Below are 17,193 nucleotides of genomic sequence, written 5' to 3'. Positions count from 1 at the left end.
GACTTCGCGATCGGTGGGGATAGCTGACAGAAAAAGACTGCATATATATTATGGAAAAGGTCACGATTTCCCCATCAACTCTGCTCGGAGAGTAATGTCAATCACATCTATCGTTGAAGGGCATGAATAAGACCTGTGCACACTGTTGGCTGTATGATTATGCCATCTTGTGAACTGAAAGCCGAAATGATACATGTATAAGATAACAGGGGTTTAGTGCAAATAAAAACTTTTTCATCCATTTAACACCACAGGCGGCATCATCACAGAACAGGACTTCCGTGACTACGTGGCGGAAGTGACGTCACCTCTCAACATCACCCTCGCGGGGGGTCTGACGGTCCTGTCTCCTCCTCCTCCTTCTAGCGGGGCCGTCTTAAGTCTCATCCTCAACATCTTGGACGGTAAGGGCTACTTGAAGATTCTTGTGACGTTCTCTTAAGACAAAAATTTTCTTATGTTACTTGACAGGCACAAGCTTAGCACGTTGTAGAGATTTTCATACGTTATTTCCAGACAGAAGATGTTCTACAACTAGATCACTTTTGAATATCAATTAATAGCTAGGCTATAAGAACTCTCTCCAGCAAGATGTCTGCAGTATTACTGACGAAAGACGCTGCATGGCTGTCTGAAACGTCTGACCGTTTCCAAAATCATATCCAGTTGCTTGAGTAACTGCTTTTTGGCGTATCTTATTACCTGGGTGTCTAACCTACATCGGTGCAACCAACAAATTTTCGATCAGTCCTCTGATCTGTTTCAAGAGTGTCTCACACCTATTTCATCATCACTTGGCTAGAATGAAGAGCTGTCTTCGGTTAGATAGATACGTAAACCGGAGGCCTCGTACCAGATTGAAGAGTTCATCTAACTTATTGAAAAGATCAGGGGTCCATGCCGGTGTGAGTAGTACAACAACCACTTCAGCGACCTATGTCAGCGCCCTTATGGACGGCAGTTAAAGCTGAAGATTAGTGTCAGACTGAATAGATTAAAAAAAACCCTTACATTTGACCCTACGCAGCTAATACCTATTGTATAAAGCACGTAGGTTACGTCTAAATGCGATTTATCGGTTAATATGTATTAAGCAAACGGCTGATTAATCAGCTATGGGATGATGATGATGATGATGTGAGCAAACGGGAAATGTACCCACTTCTTGTACAGGTTACCAGTTCAGCCCTTCCAGTATAGACGGCACAGACAACCAGATCCTGACGTACCACAGGATCGTGGAGGCCTTCAAGTTCGCCTACGCCAAGAGAACCGAGCTGGGGGATCCCAACTTTTTAGATATAGCTGAGGTAGGTTATCAAGAAAACAACCTTTACAGATTACATGTATATTGGAAACAGTCACATTTCAAATGCTGCAAAGTTACGACTTGATTGAAAAATGAAAGCAACATTTTAATAATGCCACTATGTAGATATTTCTGTAGCAGGTGATAAAAAAAACAACAGCAAGTACTTTCTTGTTGAGGTTGGGTAGTATTTGAGTATTGGGGATATTTCCTGATATTGGTATTTCCAGATTTGGCTTATGTTGTAAAGCTGATATTGATATATTTGCATCTTTCAAATGATGCAAAGGCAGAGGTTAAAAAAAACTACAGTTGAATCATGGCACTTTAAAGAAGACATAGCCTTGCTACATTACTAATGTTTTGATGATTTGTGGCACTATAGACAAACGAAAGGATAGAGACTAAAAAGTTTATGTAATCTAGGACACCATAGCTGATTACTGATGGTTCTTTTTTCAGCTGATCAGAAACATGACGTCAGGCGACTATGCCGAATCTCTCAGGCGGATGATCGCTGACGACACGACGCACGACTATAGGTGGGTAACAGGTTCAGAGAATACATAATTAGATAACTTTCAAATCACAGCTACATAATATCACAATCTCATCAGACCCTTAGTTTGGTTGACCACTATGCTATGTTGATTAGACTATATGGATGACATCCGCGCGCGCATCAATTTTCGGGTCTTACAAGGACCGTGTATACGTAGGCCCTCTCCTTTGCCGCAGTGCTAGTGACCCACATGCAGGCAGCGTGTAAACATGCCCAATGTTTTGTTGGCATTGGATGTTATGGCGTCGACGTGGCTGCCTCATGTAGGGTTGGGGCAACCACGGGACTCCTTCCTTGGACCGTTGACATCTTGGCGCCAGCAGCCCTCGTGCGGTTGTATAATGTATTGCACGAAAGATAGTCACTCGTGTTCACTGGAATAAAACGACTTATTGGGAAGTTGTGAAATGGCATGTTGTTAAGACGTGCGCAATATGGTTCTTTAGGGGCTTAGTACTCACAAAACGTTGAAGCGTTTTTGGCGACGCCTCAAAGATGAGCCCTATGGTATACTATTGTGTGTTTGTCATTCCTTACAGGTATTACGGTCCGTCCTTCGTCCTGCCCGAAGACGGCGGCACGTCACACGTGTCTGTTCTGGCGCCTAACGGGGACGCCGTGTCCGTAACCAGCACCGTCAACCTGTTGTGAGTGTTAGCTTTCATCCATTTATTCTCATTTACCTACACTATGTCAAAATTTTTCTGCAATAATTTTGAACATTTTTTTTTCTTTGTAACAACTTCATATCATGTCAACTACCCAAAATTACATTAAGACTTGAAGCATTGCGTGATATCATTTTAGCTATTCATTGCCCCCTTATGCCCCCTTATCCTTTTGCTTGGGAATGATGAATCCTTACTTGAACTACTCAGCTGTTTTTATTATTGAACGTTTTGATCGTTTTATTCAACTCATTTCCTGGAGTACAATTGGAGGCGTGGGCTTAAGATTCACATGTTGTTTTGCCTACTTATGTGAAATAAAAAGAAAGAACTTGATATTGTTGTCAGATGTTTGCCGGTCTCATGACGTATTTTGTAATCTCCCATCATCTTTAATAGTTTCGGTTCCAAGTTACGGTCCAGGTCGACAGGAGTGATTCTCAACAACCTCATGGACGACTTCTCCTCCCCCAACCTCACCAACTCTTTCGGAGTTCCACCTTCCCCGGGTGCGTACCAAAGCCTGTTGTCCATATTGTGTTTAAATGGGTAGATCGGTCTTCAATGACGGTTGTATGATCCACAGAAACAGGAGTAAGAATTTGCTTGTTACGATACGTTGCTGTTTCAGTTTTCTGAAACACCGCAACAGTGAAGATATATTTGTCTATTAATTTAGAAACAACCCTAAGACTTGACATTTCACAGCAATTTTGCATTTGAATATCTATGTACATGATCATGAAACATAGCACACTTTGGGAGAAAACCTCTGTGTCCCTCTTAATCCTCAGTGACAAGTTATCATTGTTACCTTTGGTGATGTGTGTTTGTTTGTTTGTTAGTCTATGGACAAAGTACTTCGAGAAGCTAGATGAATCTTAATAACATTTGGTATGTAGATAGGATTTAACAAAACGAAAAAATAATTCGATTCTGGGCCTCCTAGTGGCTTTCTAAGGTAGTGCATATGTGATGGACATGATATTTCGGTGGTAGATAGCTCTTGATCAGTTTGATTATTGTCACGTATTGCCTAAAAGCTTTATTCTTTCCCATCAGCAAACTTCATCAGGCCGGGAAAACGAATGATGTCGTCCATGAACCCTGCCGTGGTGGTTGATGGGAACAGTGACGTCAGACTGGTGACGGGCGCGTCTGGCGGCACAAAGATCACCACGGCAACGGCTTACGTAAGGCAAACGTCATTAACGGGTTGCTTCGACTTTGATTTTTTTTAAATATTTATAGTCAAAGAAAAAATAAACTCGTAGAAAACCTTACCGACCAACTCTCAACCACATGTGGCCTTACTCTCAAGACTAACTTCTAGCGACGTACTAGAGCAGATCGGGAGGCCATGTTTGCCTTTGTGACCAGGATTCTTCTTCTGTTACTCAATGCACATCTCATGAAGCTGCACAAAGTGGTATTTCGTACTAAGCCCTGAGCTAAAGTTACTATCTTTATTGAAACAACAGAACTACGTCTGTTTTCATGATGTCTTCCACATCTATACGCAACGTTACATACAAACAAGTGCATACGAAAGAAGTAATAAACAGGGATGTGGATATATCAACATGCACATGATGAGTGTGGCATACCGTTTACATTACTTGTTTGAAGGAAAATGCATTCTTTTACATACATGTATTTACCCAGTACCTATTTGTTCAAGGACATTACTCCACAATAAAGGCTACCTGCTCCTAGAACGTAACTAAAACTGTCCATTGGATGGAATATACTTTTCAAATATCATTTCGGCATCATGACGGATCCTTGCCCCCCCAGGTCCTGATGCAGCACCTGTGGTTCGGGCTCGACATCGGACCTGCCGTGGAGACGCCGCGGCTACATCATCAGCTGTTACCGGATCGCGTGGACACGGAGAGGAGCAGGCCGTTCCAGCCAGAGGTGCGTATGTATAACAATACACTCTCCTATCTAGTCAGAGGCTGGATGACCGGATCGCGTGGACACGGAGAGGAGCAGGCCGTTCCAACCAGAGGTGCGTATGTATAACAATACACTCTCCTATCTAGTCAGAGGCTGGATGACCGGATCGCGTGGACACGGAGAGGAGCAGGCCGTTCCAACCAGAGGTGCGTATATATAACAATACACTCTCCTATCTAGTCAGAGGCTGGATGACCGGACCGCGTGGACACGGAGAGGAGCAGGCCGTTCCAACCAGAGGTGCGTATATATAACAATACACCATCCTATCTAGTCAGAGGCTGGATGACCGGATCGCGTGGACACGGAGAGGAGCAGGCCGTTCCAACCAGAGGTGCGTATATATAACAATACACCCTCCTATCTAGTCAGAGGCTGGATGACCGGATCGTGTGGACACGGAGAGGAGCAGGCCGTTCCAGCCAGAGGTGCGTATATATAACAATACACCCTCCTATCTAGTCAGAGGCTGGATGACCGGACCGCGTGGACACGGAGAGGAGCAGGCCGTTCCAGCCAGAGGTGCGTATATATAACAATACACCCTCCTATCTAGTCAGAGGCTGGATGACCGGACCGCGTGGACACGGAGAGGAGCAGGCCGTTCCAGCCAGAGGTGCGTATATATGTAACAATACACCCTCCTATCTAGTCAGAGGCTGGATGACCGGACCGCGTGGACACGGAGAGGAGCAGGCCGTTCCAACCAGAGGTGCGTATATATAACAATACACCCTCTATATCTAGTCAGAGGCTGGATGACCGGATCACGTGGACACGGAGAGGAGCAGGCCGTTCCAGCCAGAGGTGCGTATATATAACAATACACTCTCTTATCTAGTCAGAGGCTGGATGACCTGACCGCGTGGACACGGAGAGGAGCAGGCCGTTCCAACCAGAGGTGCGTATATATAACAATACACTCTCCTATCTAAGCAGAGGCTGGATGACCGGATCACGTGGACACGGAGAGGAGCAGGCCGTTCCAGCCAGAGGTGCGTATATATAACAATACACCCTCCTATCTAGTCAGAGGCTGGATGACCGGATCGCGTGGACACGGAACGGAGCAGGCCGTTCCAACCAGAGGTGCGTATATATAACAATACACCCCCTCATCTAGTCAGAGGCTGGATGACCGGATCGCGTGGACACGGAGAGGAGCAGAACGTTCCAGCCAGAGGTGCGTATATATATAACAATACACCCTCCTATCTAGTCAGAGGCTGGATGACCTGATCGCGTGGACATGGAACGGAGCAGGCCGTTCCAACCAGAGGTGCGTATATATAACAATACACCCTCCTATCTAAGCAGAGGCTGGATGACCGGATCGCGTGGACACGGAGAGGAGCAGGCCGTTCCAACCAGAGGTGCGTATATATAACAATACACTCTCCTATCTAAGCAGAGGCTGGATGGAAAAATCTTATTCCTGAAATGGCGGAAGAAAGGTCTTTACAGGAACATCCTGTAATCTTAGCTTGCATATCAACATTATAGTATCTCACACAGGAGGTCGGGACCAGGCTTGTACATATTTCACCCCAAAGAGCCCTGTATAACATTGCTTTTTCACAAAACAAATACCAGACTTAGAGCGCCAGTCAAAATTCTTCAACGTACCCGGGCACTCGGCTTCCATAAAAGAGCGGACAAAACAATTCCCTGCTTGGCTAAACAGCAATGTCCCGCCAGTTTTATACCCGTCGGTGAGTGGGTTCTTCTTCTTCTTCTTTCGTTTTGAGGCTACCAACTTCAACTTGCTGAAGACCATTGTAGCCTATATACTCATTTTTCACTTGAGTGAAGTGAGGAAAGTCGTGTAAAGTGCCTTTCCCAAGGGCACAAGATCGGTGACACGGCGGGGTTCGAACCCAGGACCTTCTGGACCTGAGTCAAACGTGCTGCCGATTGCGCCACGCGGTCCCACGGAGTTTCTGAGATGGCTGGATGACCGTATCGCGTGGACACGGAACGGAGCAGGCCGTTCCAGCCGGAGGTGCGTGTAGGTGTGGGGTTGTGTGGCGCGACTGTTTGGTGTTTGGCCCGGAACCCAGAGGTCCTGGGTTCAAATCCTCTCTACCCTAGCTATGGGTAGCGATAACTCCTTCGGGCTTAAACTCCCCAGAACGCTAATAAGAGATCGGCGGGTTGACTGCATTGGGTCCCCGAATAAAACCCGCACTACCTGATCCTGGCGCCTAGTTTAAATCCTCTCATTCAAGCGATCTTTCCTCACTTCACCCAGGTGTAAAATTAACTGACTTCGGTTGGAAAGGTTAAGAGTGGTGGTAGGAGAGAGAGAGATGGGCTCCACTTTCCAATGCTGTGCCCTAGCTATAGACACACACTCCTGGCCGAAACAACAGCCTTTTACAGAAGCACTTCTTTAATATAAGAAAACCATTTTTAAATTCAAAATCTACTTAGAGACTGGTTTATAGTGGCGTTTTCATAAAATTATGTTCTTCATTCACTTCTAGGCCGTTCTGGAGGGACTGAGGCAGAAGAATCACGTGATCCACACGGCAGGATCCGCCATCGTCAACGGCGTGTCCAAGAGAGGTGACGTCATCAATGCCGCCTGCGACTCGCTGAAGGGAGGGTTTCCTGTGGGGTTCTAGTTTAAACTTAGAGCACAACCCGCCGTACGTGCAATATATCCGTACTTCTTTTTTTTGGGGGGGGGGGGGGAGGCCACGTCCGCCACGTATTTCTCAAAACGTTCAGGCTGCACTGGCACGTACGGGGGGCAAATCCGCAGCCCGATGGCACACAAAGTTTTCCCTGCACGTAAAGTTCTACGGCGTGTCTGCGTGCTCCAAAATCCGTCGGATTCCCTACGAGTTCGTACGGAGGCGGTACTTACCACTTACGGATCGCAAAAGATTGCCCACGTTTTGGCACGTAGACAACACGTATTTGCACGTACGGCGGGTTGTGCACTCAGAAACGAAAAATATGAAATAAAAGGCAACAAAACACAGAGAACGTAAACAATATTAGTCATATTAATTTGTATTTCTTTGTGAAGTCTTCTGTTTTTAAAGTTTCCGCAAACATCCCGGCCGGGCCCCGGTTTGGAAATGGGACCTAAGCCTAACGGACCTTGGAAATGGGACCTAAGCTGATTAAAGCAAACTATCATATTTCCAGATGACGTTGACCAATGAGAAGGCTTCATCTTACCATAAGTACCGGTCATTATTTTGTCCATATTGACCACTTTTTGTCTATAGACAGATTATATACTAACTATAGACAACTCTTTGCAGAAACAAGACAATGCTTTTTTATTTTCCTGAATAAGCGTAGTGCTGTTAATGTAAGAAGTGGGGCCAATGTTGTGGACCCCAGGTTCTTTTAGAATGCTGCACGAGGGACTATTAAACTACAGGACTAAAGAGACACACACAAGACACAGGGCATGCCATTGACACGCACGGGAGCTGTCAGTCGGGACCCTCTCTCTGTCTCAAGTCTCTGTCCAACTGTCCTCAACTTCCAACTCCCGGCTTTCTTTATTCAGAATCCCAGACACACATCCAGACACCGTCTACAGCTATATGGCACTAATTATAACATGTACCTGCTATTGGCTTTGTTGTTCTTTGATGCACATTACTTCAAAGGATAGAACAAAAGGTAACACCCCGTTGGCACTAATCACACAACAATAGCAGACGCTCTCCTCAGACAGAATACATTATAGCCTTGTTATGAAGTACGACAGGGCAACTTGCGACACAGCTAAGAATTACAAATTACGCATCACGATTCTACAAAGTACATAATATCTGTTTTCCCCATCCCTACATTAACATAATGTCAACTAGATTATCTACAATGATGTTGAAAAAGATAGATAAATTTTTTTGAGATATTAGCAATGAATGTGGTTCAGCTTATGAATATACAAATTGCCATAGATTGTACGTTGACCAATGAGATGGCTTCATTTTAACATAACCACCGGTCATTATTTTTCTATATTGACCACTTTTTTGTCTTTACTATGATAGGTTGATGAGTAGATTTTAAAAATTATTTCACTCACAATAAATCAAACATATTCGATGTTAACTTGAAAGTACATCTGTGTTGGTACAAGTCATTCTTGAAATAGTTGAACTGTAATTTCCAACACCAAAATTGGACTCACCCAAATTTTCGACTGTACAGCATCAGTCTTTGTCAAGGAATGAACAATCCACTGCTGTTGTGACGTCACGTTTTGTAGATAGCACACGTGACTCAGTGAGCAGTGGATTATAGGTTGCAGGAAGTCTATGGCGCCCACCGTCTCTGTTCAGGGATGGTTGTAGAGCCCGGATGTAGATTGCTTCTTTAATCCCTCTGGCGAAAAAGTCTGGTTCTGTGTACAAAATTTCAACTTTGTCTAGTGACACTGAATGACCCGGCGATTCTATGTGTATTCTATATTCGATGTTGTTTTACTTACAGTTTTTAATGGTAACATTTATCCTTCATACATTTCTTCATAATAACATAATCAATGTAGCCAGTTAGACTAGATTCCACATGCTATAAACAGTACAAAATAGAGAGCCCGATAAAAACACATTAAAACTTAATAAAAAAGAGCTGGAGCCTAATATCTGCTTGGTGAGTAGTTAGAGTCAGTTGCAATTGGTGTTCAATTCGGCCGGTTAGACGTCCTTCCCGGTGTGAGTAGTTCAACCCTTCAGTCCTATGGCCGCACCTTGGCAATGACTGTCGTATTGAGGTCACCTGAGTGGTGCCGAATGGCAGATCCCTCCAGACCTTGCGATTAGGCCCTGCCTTTTGTGAGCTCCGCGCAATTCAGCCCCATGTGCGATGAGAGAGAAGTCGGCCCATGCAATAACAATGACAGTTGGTGTTTGTTGATTACGGCCGTTTAGACGTAATTATGATATCTGTCCCTAACGAGACAAGAAAGGGTGAATGTGCTGCATTCCTGGGGGCATCATGTTTGTCAACCCAGACGACAGGCTGACAGAACTCGTAGTTCTCGCCTCTCCACCACCTGTCTAAGTCCGTGTACACCTTTCTCTCCGTCCGGGACACCTGCAGGAGTTTCTTACAGACCTCACAGAATCTAGACTCGTAGTCGGGGAGGTTTTTTGGAGGAGTGGTTTTCCATGCAAAATATCTGTTATACTCATCGTCGTTCTGGTCCAGATACTTCAGGTAGTTTGCCAATGCCTCTGGGGATCCGAAGTCATCAACATGGATAAAAGAGTTCGGTGGAGCAACTCTCTCATAGTCACCCTTTGGAGCGCCGAGTACGACTGGAACGACATCGTAATCAAGGGAATTGTGCCAGAACTTTTCCGTTATGTATTCCACGCATCTGAAGTTTTCAAATGCCAAATAGAACTTGTACGGGCGTATATGATCCCTTAAGCATGACAAGTCTTGTCTATCTTTCTTACATGAGCCGCTTACATTTCCGCATTTCCCAAAAACGTCTACCTGAATGTGCTGCATCAACTCAGCAGCATAACTAAACCTATCAAGATATTTGTAGCAGTAAGTCACATACCATATGACTAGCTTAGATTTCTCTTGTGCGTAATCTTTGTTTGTAGGAGGCGGGTTTTCAGCCAGTGCTTTGTAAAGCGGGGTAATATGTCCCCACGGGGCGAGAATGTCGGAATCGTTTCTGTAGGACATGGTCCAGTTAAAGACGCCTGAATACGAAGCTAAGTCCCAGCCTCTTGTGATGGTTGGGGGTTCATATGGAAAGTATATCCAAATTTGGTGCTCGGGCCGAGTCTTGGGAAAATGCTTTCTCTTATAGACTCCGGGTATATCAAGCACTCCTCTGAAGATAATGGCGTCGGCATCTGCAGTCTTCATCTTTCTTCGTTTTTTCTTGGTAGTGATCTTAATGAATTCACACTGGGGCATGGAGCGGCATGGCACCGCCTCTGGAGTAGGCCATCTTTCAGTCGCGGTCCAAATGATGATCTTTTTGTTGTTATCTTCTTTCTTCTGTAGGGAAAGATTCGATGCCTCTGCGTTCCATGTTTTATAAGCTCGTGTCGACTGATTGTTAACGCTATCTTCAAAAGGAACGAAGTTGTCGTATCTGGGGAGTGCTGAGCGCTGAATAAGAGACACGTTTTCGACTCCATCCTGAGAAACTTCAGTCCTGTTGTAACCAACTAAACGATTCAAGCTAACCGGCATCGTTAATACATAACTGTACGCCATGAACGCAATGTACAGGAAGAAGCATAGTTTCAGAAGGCGGTCGCATATCTTCAATTTGAGGCTTTCGTGTTTAAGCTCCATACCGATCAGTCTTTCAGTTGACGTGGATCCGAAGCAGTAGATGGTACTGTGACGTCTGTGGTCGGTGTGTGTGGCTCAGGATCTTTCGAGGTCACACGGATTAAAATGTTAACAATTCACGATGATGTGCTCTTTGAGATGCACCTTAGTTCAGGTTTCTTACTTAACTGAGATGATAATGAGCAGCTTGGCTACGTTAGGGACTTCGAATATTCTCCGATGGCACTTTTCAGGAGACCCACAAGTCGGGCACGATAAAGAACCCATCACATGTATTCATTGAAGTCAGGATGGATCTGAAAATGCAATAGGAGAAGTTCTTTAAGGGGACGGAGTACCATTGTATTAATGTAGCTGGTGCGTTACACCAAAGGGCGGTTATACCGGCTATATATATTAGATACTTTGAAGATACAGAATGATATATCCCTGCCCTGGTTTTCGATCTTCAAGTAGCACAGAAAAATTTACATAAGCAATTATATTAACCATGTCCATGTGTCTTAACGTGTACATTTATAACTGTCTTTCAAGAAGCTAGGCCTGTACACGCCAATATCTATTTGTAGGTGTAGCCATTGTAAGGTACCACAACGTTATGTCATGGTAATTACACTTTTGCTTTATCAACATGACATGGACTTATAAGAAAGGATTTTTGTTCATTTATTATAAATAGACAGAATAGAATAAACATAGCAAGGAGAAATTCCATTTTTATCGCCACAAGTTTGGCCCTAATCCTTTGTGCGTAAAAGAAGGCTGGAATTTGTGGCAGCCGACACTTCCATGCCCTGATGCCTAAGCAGAGGTTCGGCTCCGGCTGTTTTTTTGACGTGATTTTAAGCGTTTTTATCGGACTTTCTATTTTGTGCTGTTTTCTCCATGCCTTCCTGTCAAACATCTGCCGGCTGACGCAAACATCAATGCAGGAGGACATAAAGAAGACAGCAACGAATAGAAAGCCCGATAGAAACGCATAAAAACATGTCAGTCGGAGCCGAACCTCTGCTTGGAGAGTACCCGGTGCCATTTATCACCCCCCCAGTATTCGTCATATTGAAGACAAACCGTTAATTATATTGTTGTCTACCCTTCAGCCGTCATTTTTAGCCTTAGTTTTTCTTCCAAACACGATTACCAGCACGGGTATAGTAGGGATCTCTGTCGTTTTTTCTTCTCACTAAACAGTCTTCGTAGCTTTCAACGTTTTACGGCTAGTTGGGCAGCCCTGGCTGTTTGTAAACAGCTGAACAAATGAATAAATAAATATACGTACTTAGAAAAACAGTCAGATTTGACTTGAAGCCTCATTTCCTTTCCTTTCTTTTTCAAAACTTTCGCACAATCAGCCGGGGGGAGGGGGGCAAATAAATGCCAGCGTGTACGGATTAATTCAACAGAGTCAGATTTGAATCTGGGGCATGTGCGCGACCAAGGAGGTTTATATAATTATCCTTGGCGCGACCTACTTACGTTGCGACGTTTTCTACACATACTCGAGGAAACGTAACGTCTGTCTTCGTTTCTCCATAACAATTTGAATAGAGTACATAACACAGTATTCGCGAGGAGTGAAAAGAATACAATTTCACAATGAAACCTACTTACCAGAGATTGACTGAAACACAGCCCAGCTAAAACCTTCAGCTAGGACGGTTGGCAGGACTTCTGGAGAACTGCTGGGATTGTGACAGCTGGATACTTAATTAGTATTGTGAATCTGGTTAGACCGGTTTGGGTTAACGTTTGCGAGGCTGAACCGCCGCGATTTTGGACACACAAACATGCACAACTCTCCAGACGTCCTGCCAACCGTCGCTAGTAGACAAACCATCTGACATAAAAGCTCCTTGGTCGTACCCATGCAGTCTATCATCTCCGGTGAGTTGCTTTTGTCGTCAGTGTTTATTTCTGCACCTGTTTATACAGGATACGAACGCAGTGCCATGTACTGCAAGGAAGGTTGTTATTGAGGAAAATCGCGCCACCATGTTTCTCCTCTAAAATGCAGAAAGTTGGGCGACCGTCCAAACGCTCCCGATGCTTCTGTTATTGAATGAATGTCAGAATGAAGACCTTTCTTGTACATTTTTGCCCAACCTAGGTAAGTACAGGTCACAACAAGACTATATATATACTGTAAATGCAGAAATATTCGCGGTGGATTAATATTCGCGGTTTTCGCGGCGGCCGCTTCACCGCGAAATTAAATCCACCGCGAATATTTCGTCTGCTGGCGCCGCCTAAGGTGCCCCTTTTCCGCTCCATGTACATACTACTACTGTCTTTGTCACTGTATAATGAAATGTTTGACATACTTACTACGGTGAAGTCTTGACTGAAGACACACATGTAATTTTTTCATACGACCAACTGTATTACAGTACTGTACAGTATGTTCACCATGATACAAAGGTCGTACTACTGTATACTATTACGTATTGAGAGGGTAGATACGATTAGATCAGTAACAGTGGCTCACGCAAGAACAAGTCAAAAGCATGGAAACTGTTCTATCCGTCTGTATAGGACCCTTACCGGGTAACCAGCAAGTGTTTTCCGACTGGCGGTTTGTAGAGGCGCCGGGTTTTACACGGCAGTTCGTGACTACAGTGCAGTGCTGAAAATGCATTGAATTTCGCGGGATGGCGCTACCGCGAAATTAAATCCACCGCGAAATGTCCATTTTGCCGCTACCGCGAAATTAAATCCCCGCGAAATTAAATGCATTTACAGTATATCGCTCAATGGTAATGATGAAAATGCAGGATTGTATGGGTTTAGCTATGGTCGGTTTGTCAATACGCATGATATTATTAATGCTCTAATAAAGCACTGAGGAACTAAGTATATGGATAGTGATATTAGTGGCATCCGTGCCTTTGATCGTGTTTAGAATAAAATGGGTCAAACATAGCCGTTGATGATTAGACAACAATAGATTGTCTTCAAAATGACAGACACTACTGTAAAATCTGGGCCACGCCTCTCAATTCTTAAAAGTGCAAAGTTAAAAGTGACGAGACGACAGGAAAATGTTTAGAGCGAACATACACACAACATACACACGGCGTTCCATATTAGGTGATAGAGCGACAATGTTAACTTTAATTGTAGAACCTTTGTATTACATATACACAATAAGTGCACGTTATCGATCAATGCACTATCAGGCTTGCTTAGCTTGTTCTGATAAATTTTCTAATCCATCAAGTCTTTTTCTTTGTTTCAGACTCAGATACCAACCGCCCATCAGACGCTACGTTGACATCTTAGGAAATACTGTTAGAAAACACGTCCACTGGGAGACTGAGCAAAATGGAACTTCAAAAACAACAAGCCCAATTAAAGAGATGCGAAAGTCTTCTAAAAGCATGTTTCTTCCTGTACATTGCGTTCATGGCGTACAGTTATGTATTAACGATGCCGGTTAGCTTGAATCGTTTAGTTGGTTACAACAAGACTGAAGTTTCTCGGGATGGAGTCGAAAACGTGTCTCTTATTCAGCGCTCAGCACTCCCCAGATACGACAACTTCGTTCCTTCGGATTATAACAATCAGTCCTCACGATTTTATCAAACCTGGAACGTTGAAGCGTCGACCCTGTCAGTAAAGAAGCCGCCAGACCACAAGAAGATCATCATTTGGAGCACGACTAAGAAATGGCCGAGACCAAAGTCGATACCTTGTTTCTCCATGCCCCAGTGTGAATTCATCAAGATTAATAACAAAAAGCAACGAAGGAAGATAGATACAGAAGATGCCGACGCCATTGTCTTTCGAGGAGTGCATGATATACCTGCAGTCTACCGCAACAGTCACTTTCCCAAGACTCGGCCTGAGCATCAGATTTGGATATATTTTGCGTACGAACCCCCAACCATCACAAGAGACTGGGACTTAATTTCTTATAATGGCATCTTTAATTGGACCATGTCCTACAGAAACGATTCCGACATTCTCGCGCCGTGGGGCCATATCACCCCGCTTTACAAAGCACTGGCTGGAAACCCGCCTCCTACAAACAAGGATTACGCAAGAGAGAAATCTAAGCTAGTCATATGGTATGCGAGTTATTGCTACAGATATTTGGACAGGTTTAGCTACGCTCGTGAGTTGATGCAGTACATCCGGGTGGAAGTTTTTGGAGCATGCGGAAATGTGAGTCGCTCTTGTAAGAAGGATAGAAAAGACTTGTCATGCTTAAGGGATCATATACGCCCGTACAAGTTCTATTTGGCATTTGAAAACTTCAGATGCGTGGAATACATAACGGAAAAGTTCTGGCACAATTCCCTTGATTACGATGTCGTTCCAGTCGTACTCGGCGCTCAAAAGGGTGACTATGAGAGAGTTGCTCCACCGAACTCTTTTATCCATGTTGATGACTTCGGATCCCCAGAGGCATTGGCAAACTATCTGAAGTATCTGGACCAGAACGACGATGAGTATAACAGATATTTTGCATGGAAAACCGCTCCTCCAAAAAACCTCCCCGACTACGAGTCTAGATTCTGTGAAGTCTGTAAGAAACTCCTGCAGGTGTCCCGGACGGAGAGAAAGGTGTACACGGACTTAGACAGGTGGTGGAGAGGCGAGAACTACGAGTTCTGTCAGCCGATGATGTGGGTTGGCGAGAAACATAGCAAACCAGAGTATGCAGCGCGTTTTCGCTAATATCTGAGTGTGTATTCAATACGTCGCACAAAGAAAGCTTACAGGCCAGGGAGAAAACACCAAATAAAGGTGGCAACGCTTATGTACAGATTGAAATAAAATAGAATAGAAAATTTATTACCTCATCTTCTTACTTTAATTGTAATGCGTGTCTGTTAGGAAATCATCTCCCCCCCCCCCCCACGCACACAGACACACACACACACAAACGGACAGACACGCACACAAACACATATACACTTGCACACACACAGACACACACAGACACACAGAAACAAACACACAGATACAGACACAAGCACACACATACACAAAGAGACACACACAAACCCACACACAAACACACACAAACACACACACACACACACGCGCGCACACACACAAACACACACACAGATGCAAACCGACCACCTAAAACAATACCTCCTTCACTGAGGTAACAAGAAGAGGGGATTCGTAGTATATGCAGCCCTGCAGTTCCTCTCCTGGTCGCAGGAGGCTGATTTCAACAAACGACCGTTAAACTGAGGACGATAGAGGCCACTGAACACTCGGTGAACTATCAGGCCCGCCCATAGTTGCCGCGCGGGAAATCTACGGCAGAAAATTTGGGACGATTTCTGGACAGCCCCGAGCTTTTCGTCCAAAATTCAACTGCCTAGTCGTAGACAAACTTGTTGTGGATAGTTTGCTTCTTTTATAGCAGCATTTGTAGACGGTTCTGTCCTATGACATTATAAAAGATATATGGCTCTTGGTGGCGGAAGTGCAGAATGACACACCGAATCCGTAGTGTGTTAGACTACAACATTTGAAGGTGAACATTATATATTTGCTTACAAATGTCGACTTTCTAGCTCTTATCATAGTATTTCAGCGCTGTACCATTGTTGTTAATAGCCTTTGTCACCCATTGTGTCATGTATTCATTCATTTATTCATTCATAAAATTCCACAACAGCTAATTCACTTAGATTTTAATGTTTTCAAAACTAGTTTGGTTGCCAGTTCTGTTTGTAAATCCTGGTACATCCTGCTTTAGTCTTGCTATACTGAAGGCCAAAAAACACATCTATTGTTTACATCTAAACAAAGTTAAACACACAAAACGACAACATTGTTATAGAAAAACGTGCAGGCGCCACTTTTCTAAATTCAGTTCCTGTCTACTTCATTAGTGAAAAACATTTGAGGCAGTTTGCTATCAAAATTCATAGATTCTACAAATGTACGAGGCCGTGCATGTACCTGGTTTTCAATGTTTGAGTACACAGGACTACAATAGGGTTTTATAGCACAGACTCTGAGGCATGATATAGAAGTACTATATTAGTCTTAGTAAGTCCATGTTGATTCGGAAACCCCCTAAGAGCCCCCCAACTGATGAGAGCGTACAAGAAAGCGAATAACAAAGTGTGACAAAAATGTTGCGTTCAAACTCTTTACGAAATTTAAGTGGTCAGGAAGTTTTAAAGAATGACTCAACAAAGAATTTGGTACACCAAACAATAGATTTACCATTATTATTTTTCATGTGTTATCTAACTTTGAAATTGACTGGCATATTACGGCATTAGTATGGGTTTTCCTATGCTTGTTTGCATTTTACTGCATCCATTTACTAATCTTGTAGTTGCTTTGTACGCATACCATATGGTTAGCTTTGTACTATTCACAGCATGGTCTAAAACTTTGGACGTGGACGA

At 43.9% G+C, this 17,193-nt stretch overlaps 3 protein-coding genes across 5 annotated transcripts in view; 2 read left to right on the top strand and 1 right to left on the bottom strand.

Moving 5' to 3' along the window:
- LOC118425360 (glutathione hydrolase 1 proenzyme-like) overlaps window positions 1–7,205 on the top strand; it is a 19,295-nt gene extending 12,090 nt beyond the window's left edge. Inside the window, exons 6-13 of the mRNA XM_035834168.1 lie at window positions 255–404; window positions 1,174–1,310; window positions 1,772–1,851; window positions 2,411–2,518; window positions 2,939–3,048; window positions 3,602–3,732; window positions 4,337–4,459; window positions 6,988–7,205. Of these exons, the coding sequence (XP_035690061.1) occupies window positions 255–404; window positions 1,174–1,310; window positions 1,772–1,851; window positions 2,411–2,518; window positions 2,939–3,048; window positions 3,602–3,732; window positions 4,337–4,459; window positions 6,988–7,128 (980 nt within the window). The 3' untranslated portion in view covers window positions 7,129–7,205. The remainder of the gene's footprint in view (window positions 1–254; window positions 405–1,173; window positions 1,311–1,771; window positions 1,852–2,410; window positions 2,519–2,938; window positions 3,049–3,601; window positions 3,733–4,336; window positions 4,460–6,987) is intronic.
- A 1,618-nt stretch (window positions 7,206–8,823) lies between these two features.
- Window positions 8,824–12,517, bottom strand: LOC118426592 (alpha-(1,3)-fucosyltransferase 7-like). 2 transcript variants are annotated; one of them, XM_035836083.1, is made up of 2 exons: window positions 12,419–12,517; window positions 8,824–11,103 (listed from the first exon to the last, which is right to left on the bottom strand). In XM_035836083.1, the coding sequence occupies exon 2, from the start codon at window positions 10,805–10,807 to the stop codon at window positions 9,395–9,397; it is 1,413 nt and encodes a 470-aa protein (XP_035691976.1). In that variant the 5' UTR covers window positions 10,808–11,103; window positions 12,419–12,517; the 3' UTR covers window positions 8,824–9,394. The 2 variants fall into 2 exon arrangements, with proteins under 2 accessions (XP_035691976.1, XP_035691977.1); XM_035836084.1 differs by lacking the exon at window positions 12,419–12,517 and adding an exon at window positions 11,814–11,851.
- Window positions 12,518–12,546: 29 nt separating this feature from the next.
- LOC118426593 (alpha-(1,3)-fucosyltransferase 7-like) lies at window positions 12,547–15,604 on the top strand. 2 transcript variants are annotated; one of them, XM_035836085.1, is made up of 2 exons: window positions 12,547–12,691; window positions 14,043–15,604. In XM_035836085.1, the coding sequence occupies exon 2, from the start codon at window positions 14,129–14,131 to the stop codon at window positions 15,485–15,487; it is 1,359 nt and encodes a 452-aa protein (XP_035691978.1). In that variant the 5' UTR covers window positions 12,547–12,691; window positions 14,043–14,128; the 3' UTR covers window positions 15,488–15,604. The 2 variants fall into 2 exon arrangements, with proteins under 2 accessions (XP_035691978.1, XP_035691979.1); XM_035836086.1 differs by lacking the exon at window positions 12,547–12,691 and adding an exon at window positions 12,699–12,914.
- Window positions 15,605–17,193: the final 1,589 nt, after the last annotated feature.

The sequence above is a fragment of the Branchiostoma floridae genome, chromosome 11, assembly GCF_000003815.2.
Source record: "Branchiostoma floridae strain S238N-H82 chromosome 11, Bfl_VNyyK, whole genome shotgun sequence".
NCBI classification, from domain to species: domain Eukaryota; kingdom Metazoa; phylum Chordata; class Leptocardii; order Amphioxiformes; family Branchiostomatidae; genus Branchiostoma; species Branchiostoma floridae.
Note: the sequence above shows the minus strand (reverse complement) of the source record. Positions and strands in the feature narration are given on the sequence as shown.

Excerpts from the sequence above, each read along its gene's own strand:
- LOC118426592 (XM_035836083.1), bottom strand. The coding sequence starts at position 10,807 with ATGGAGCTTAAACACGAAAGCCTCAAATTGAAGATATGCGACCGCCTT.
- LOC118426593 (XM_035836085.1), top strand. The coding sequence starts at position 14,129 with ATGGAACTTCAAAAACAACAAGCCCAATTAAAGAGATGCGAAAGTCTT.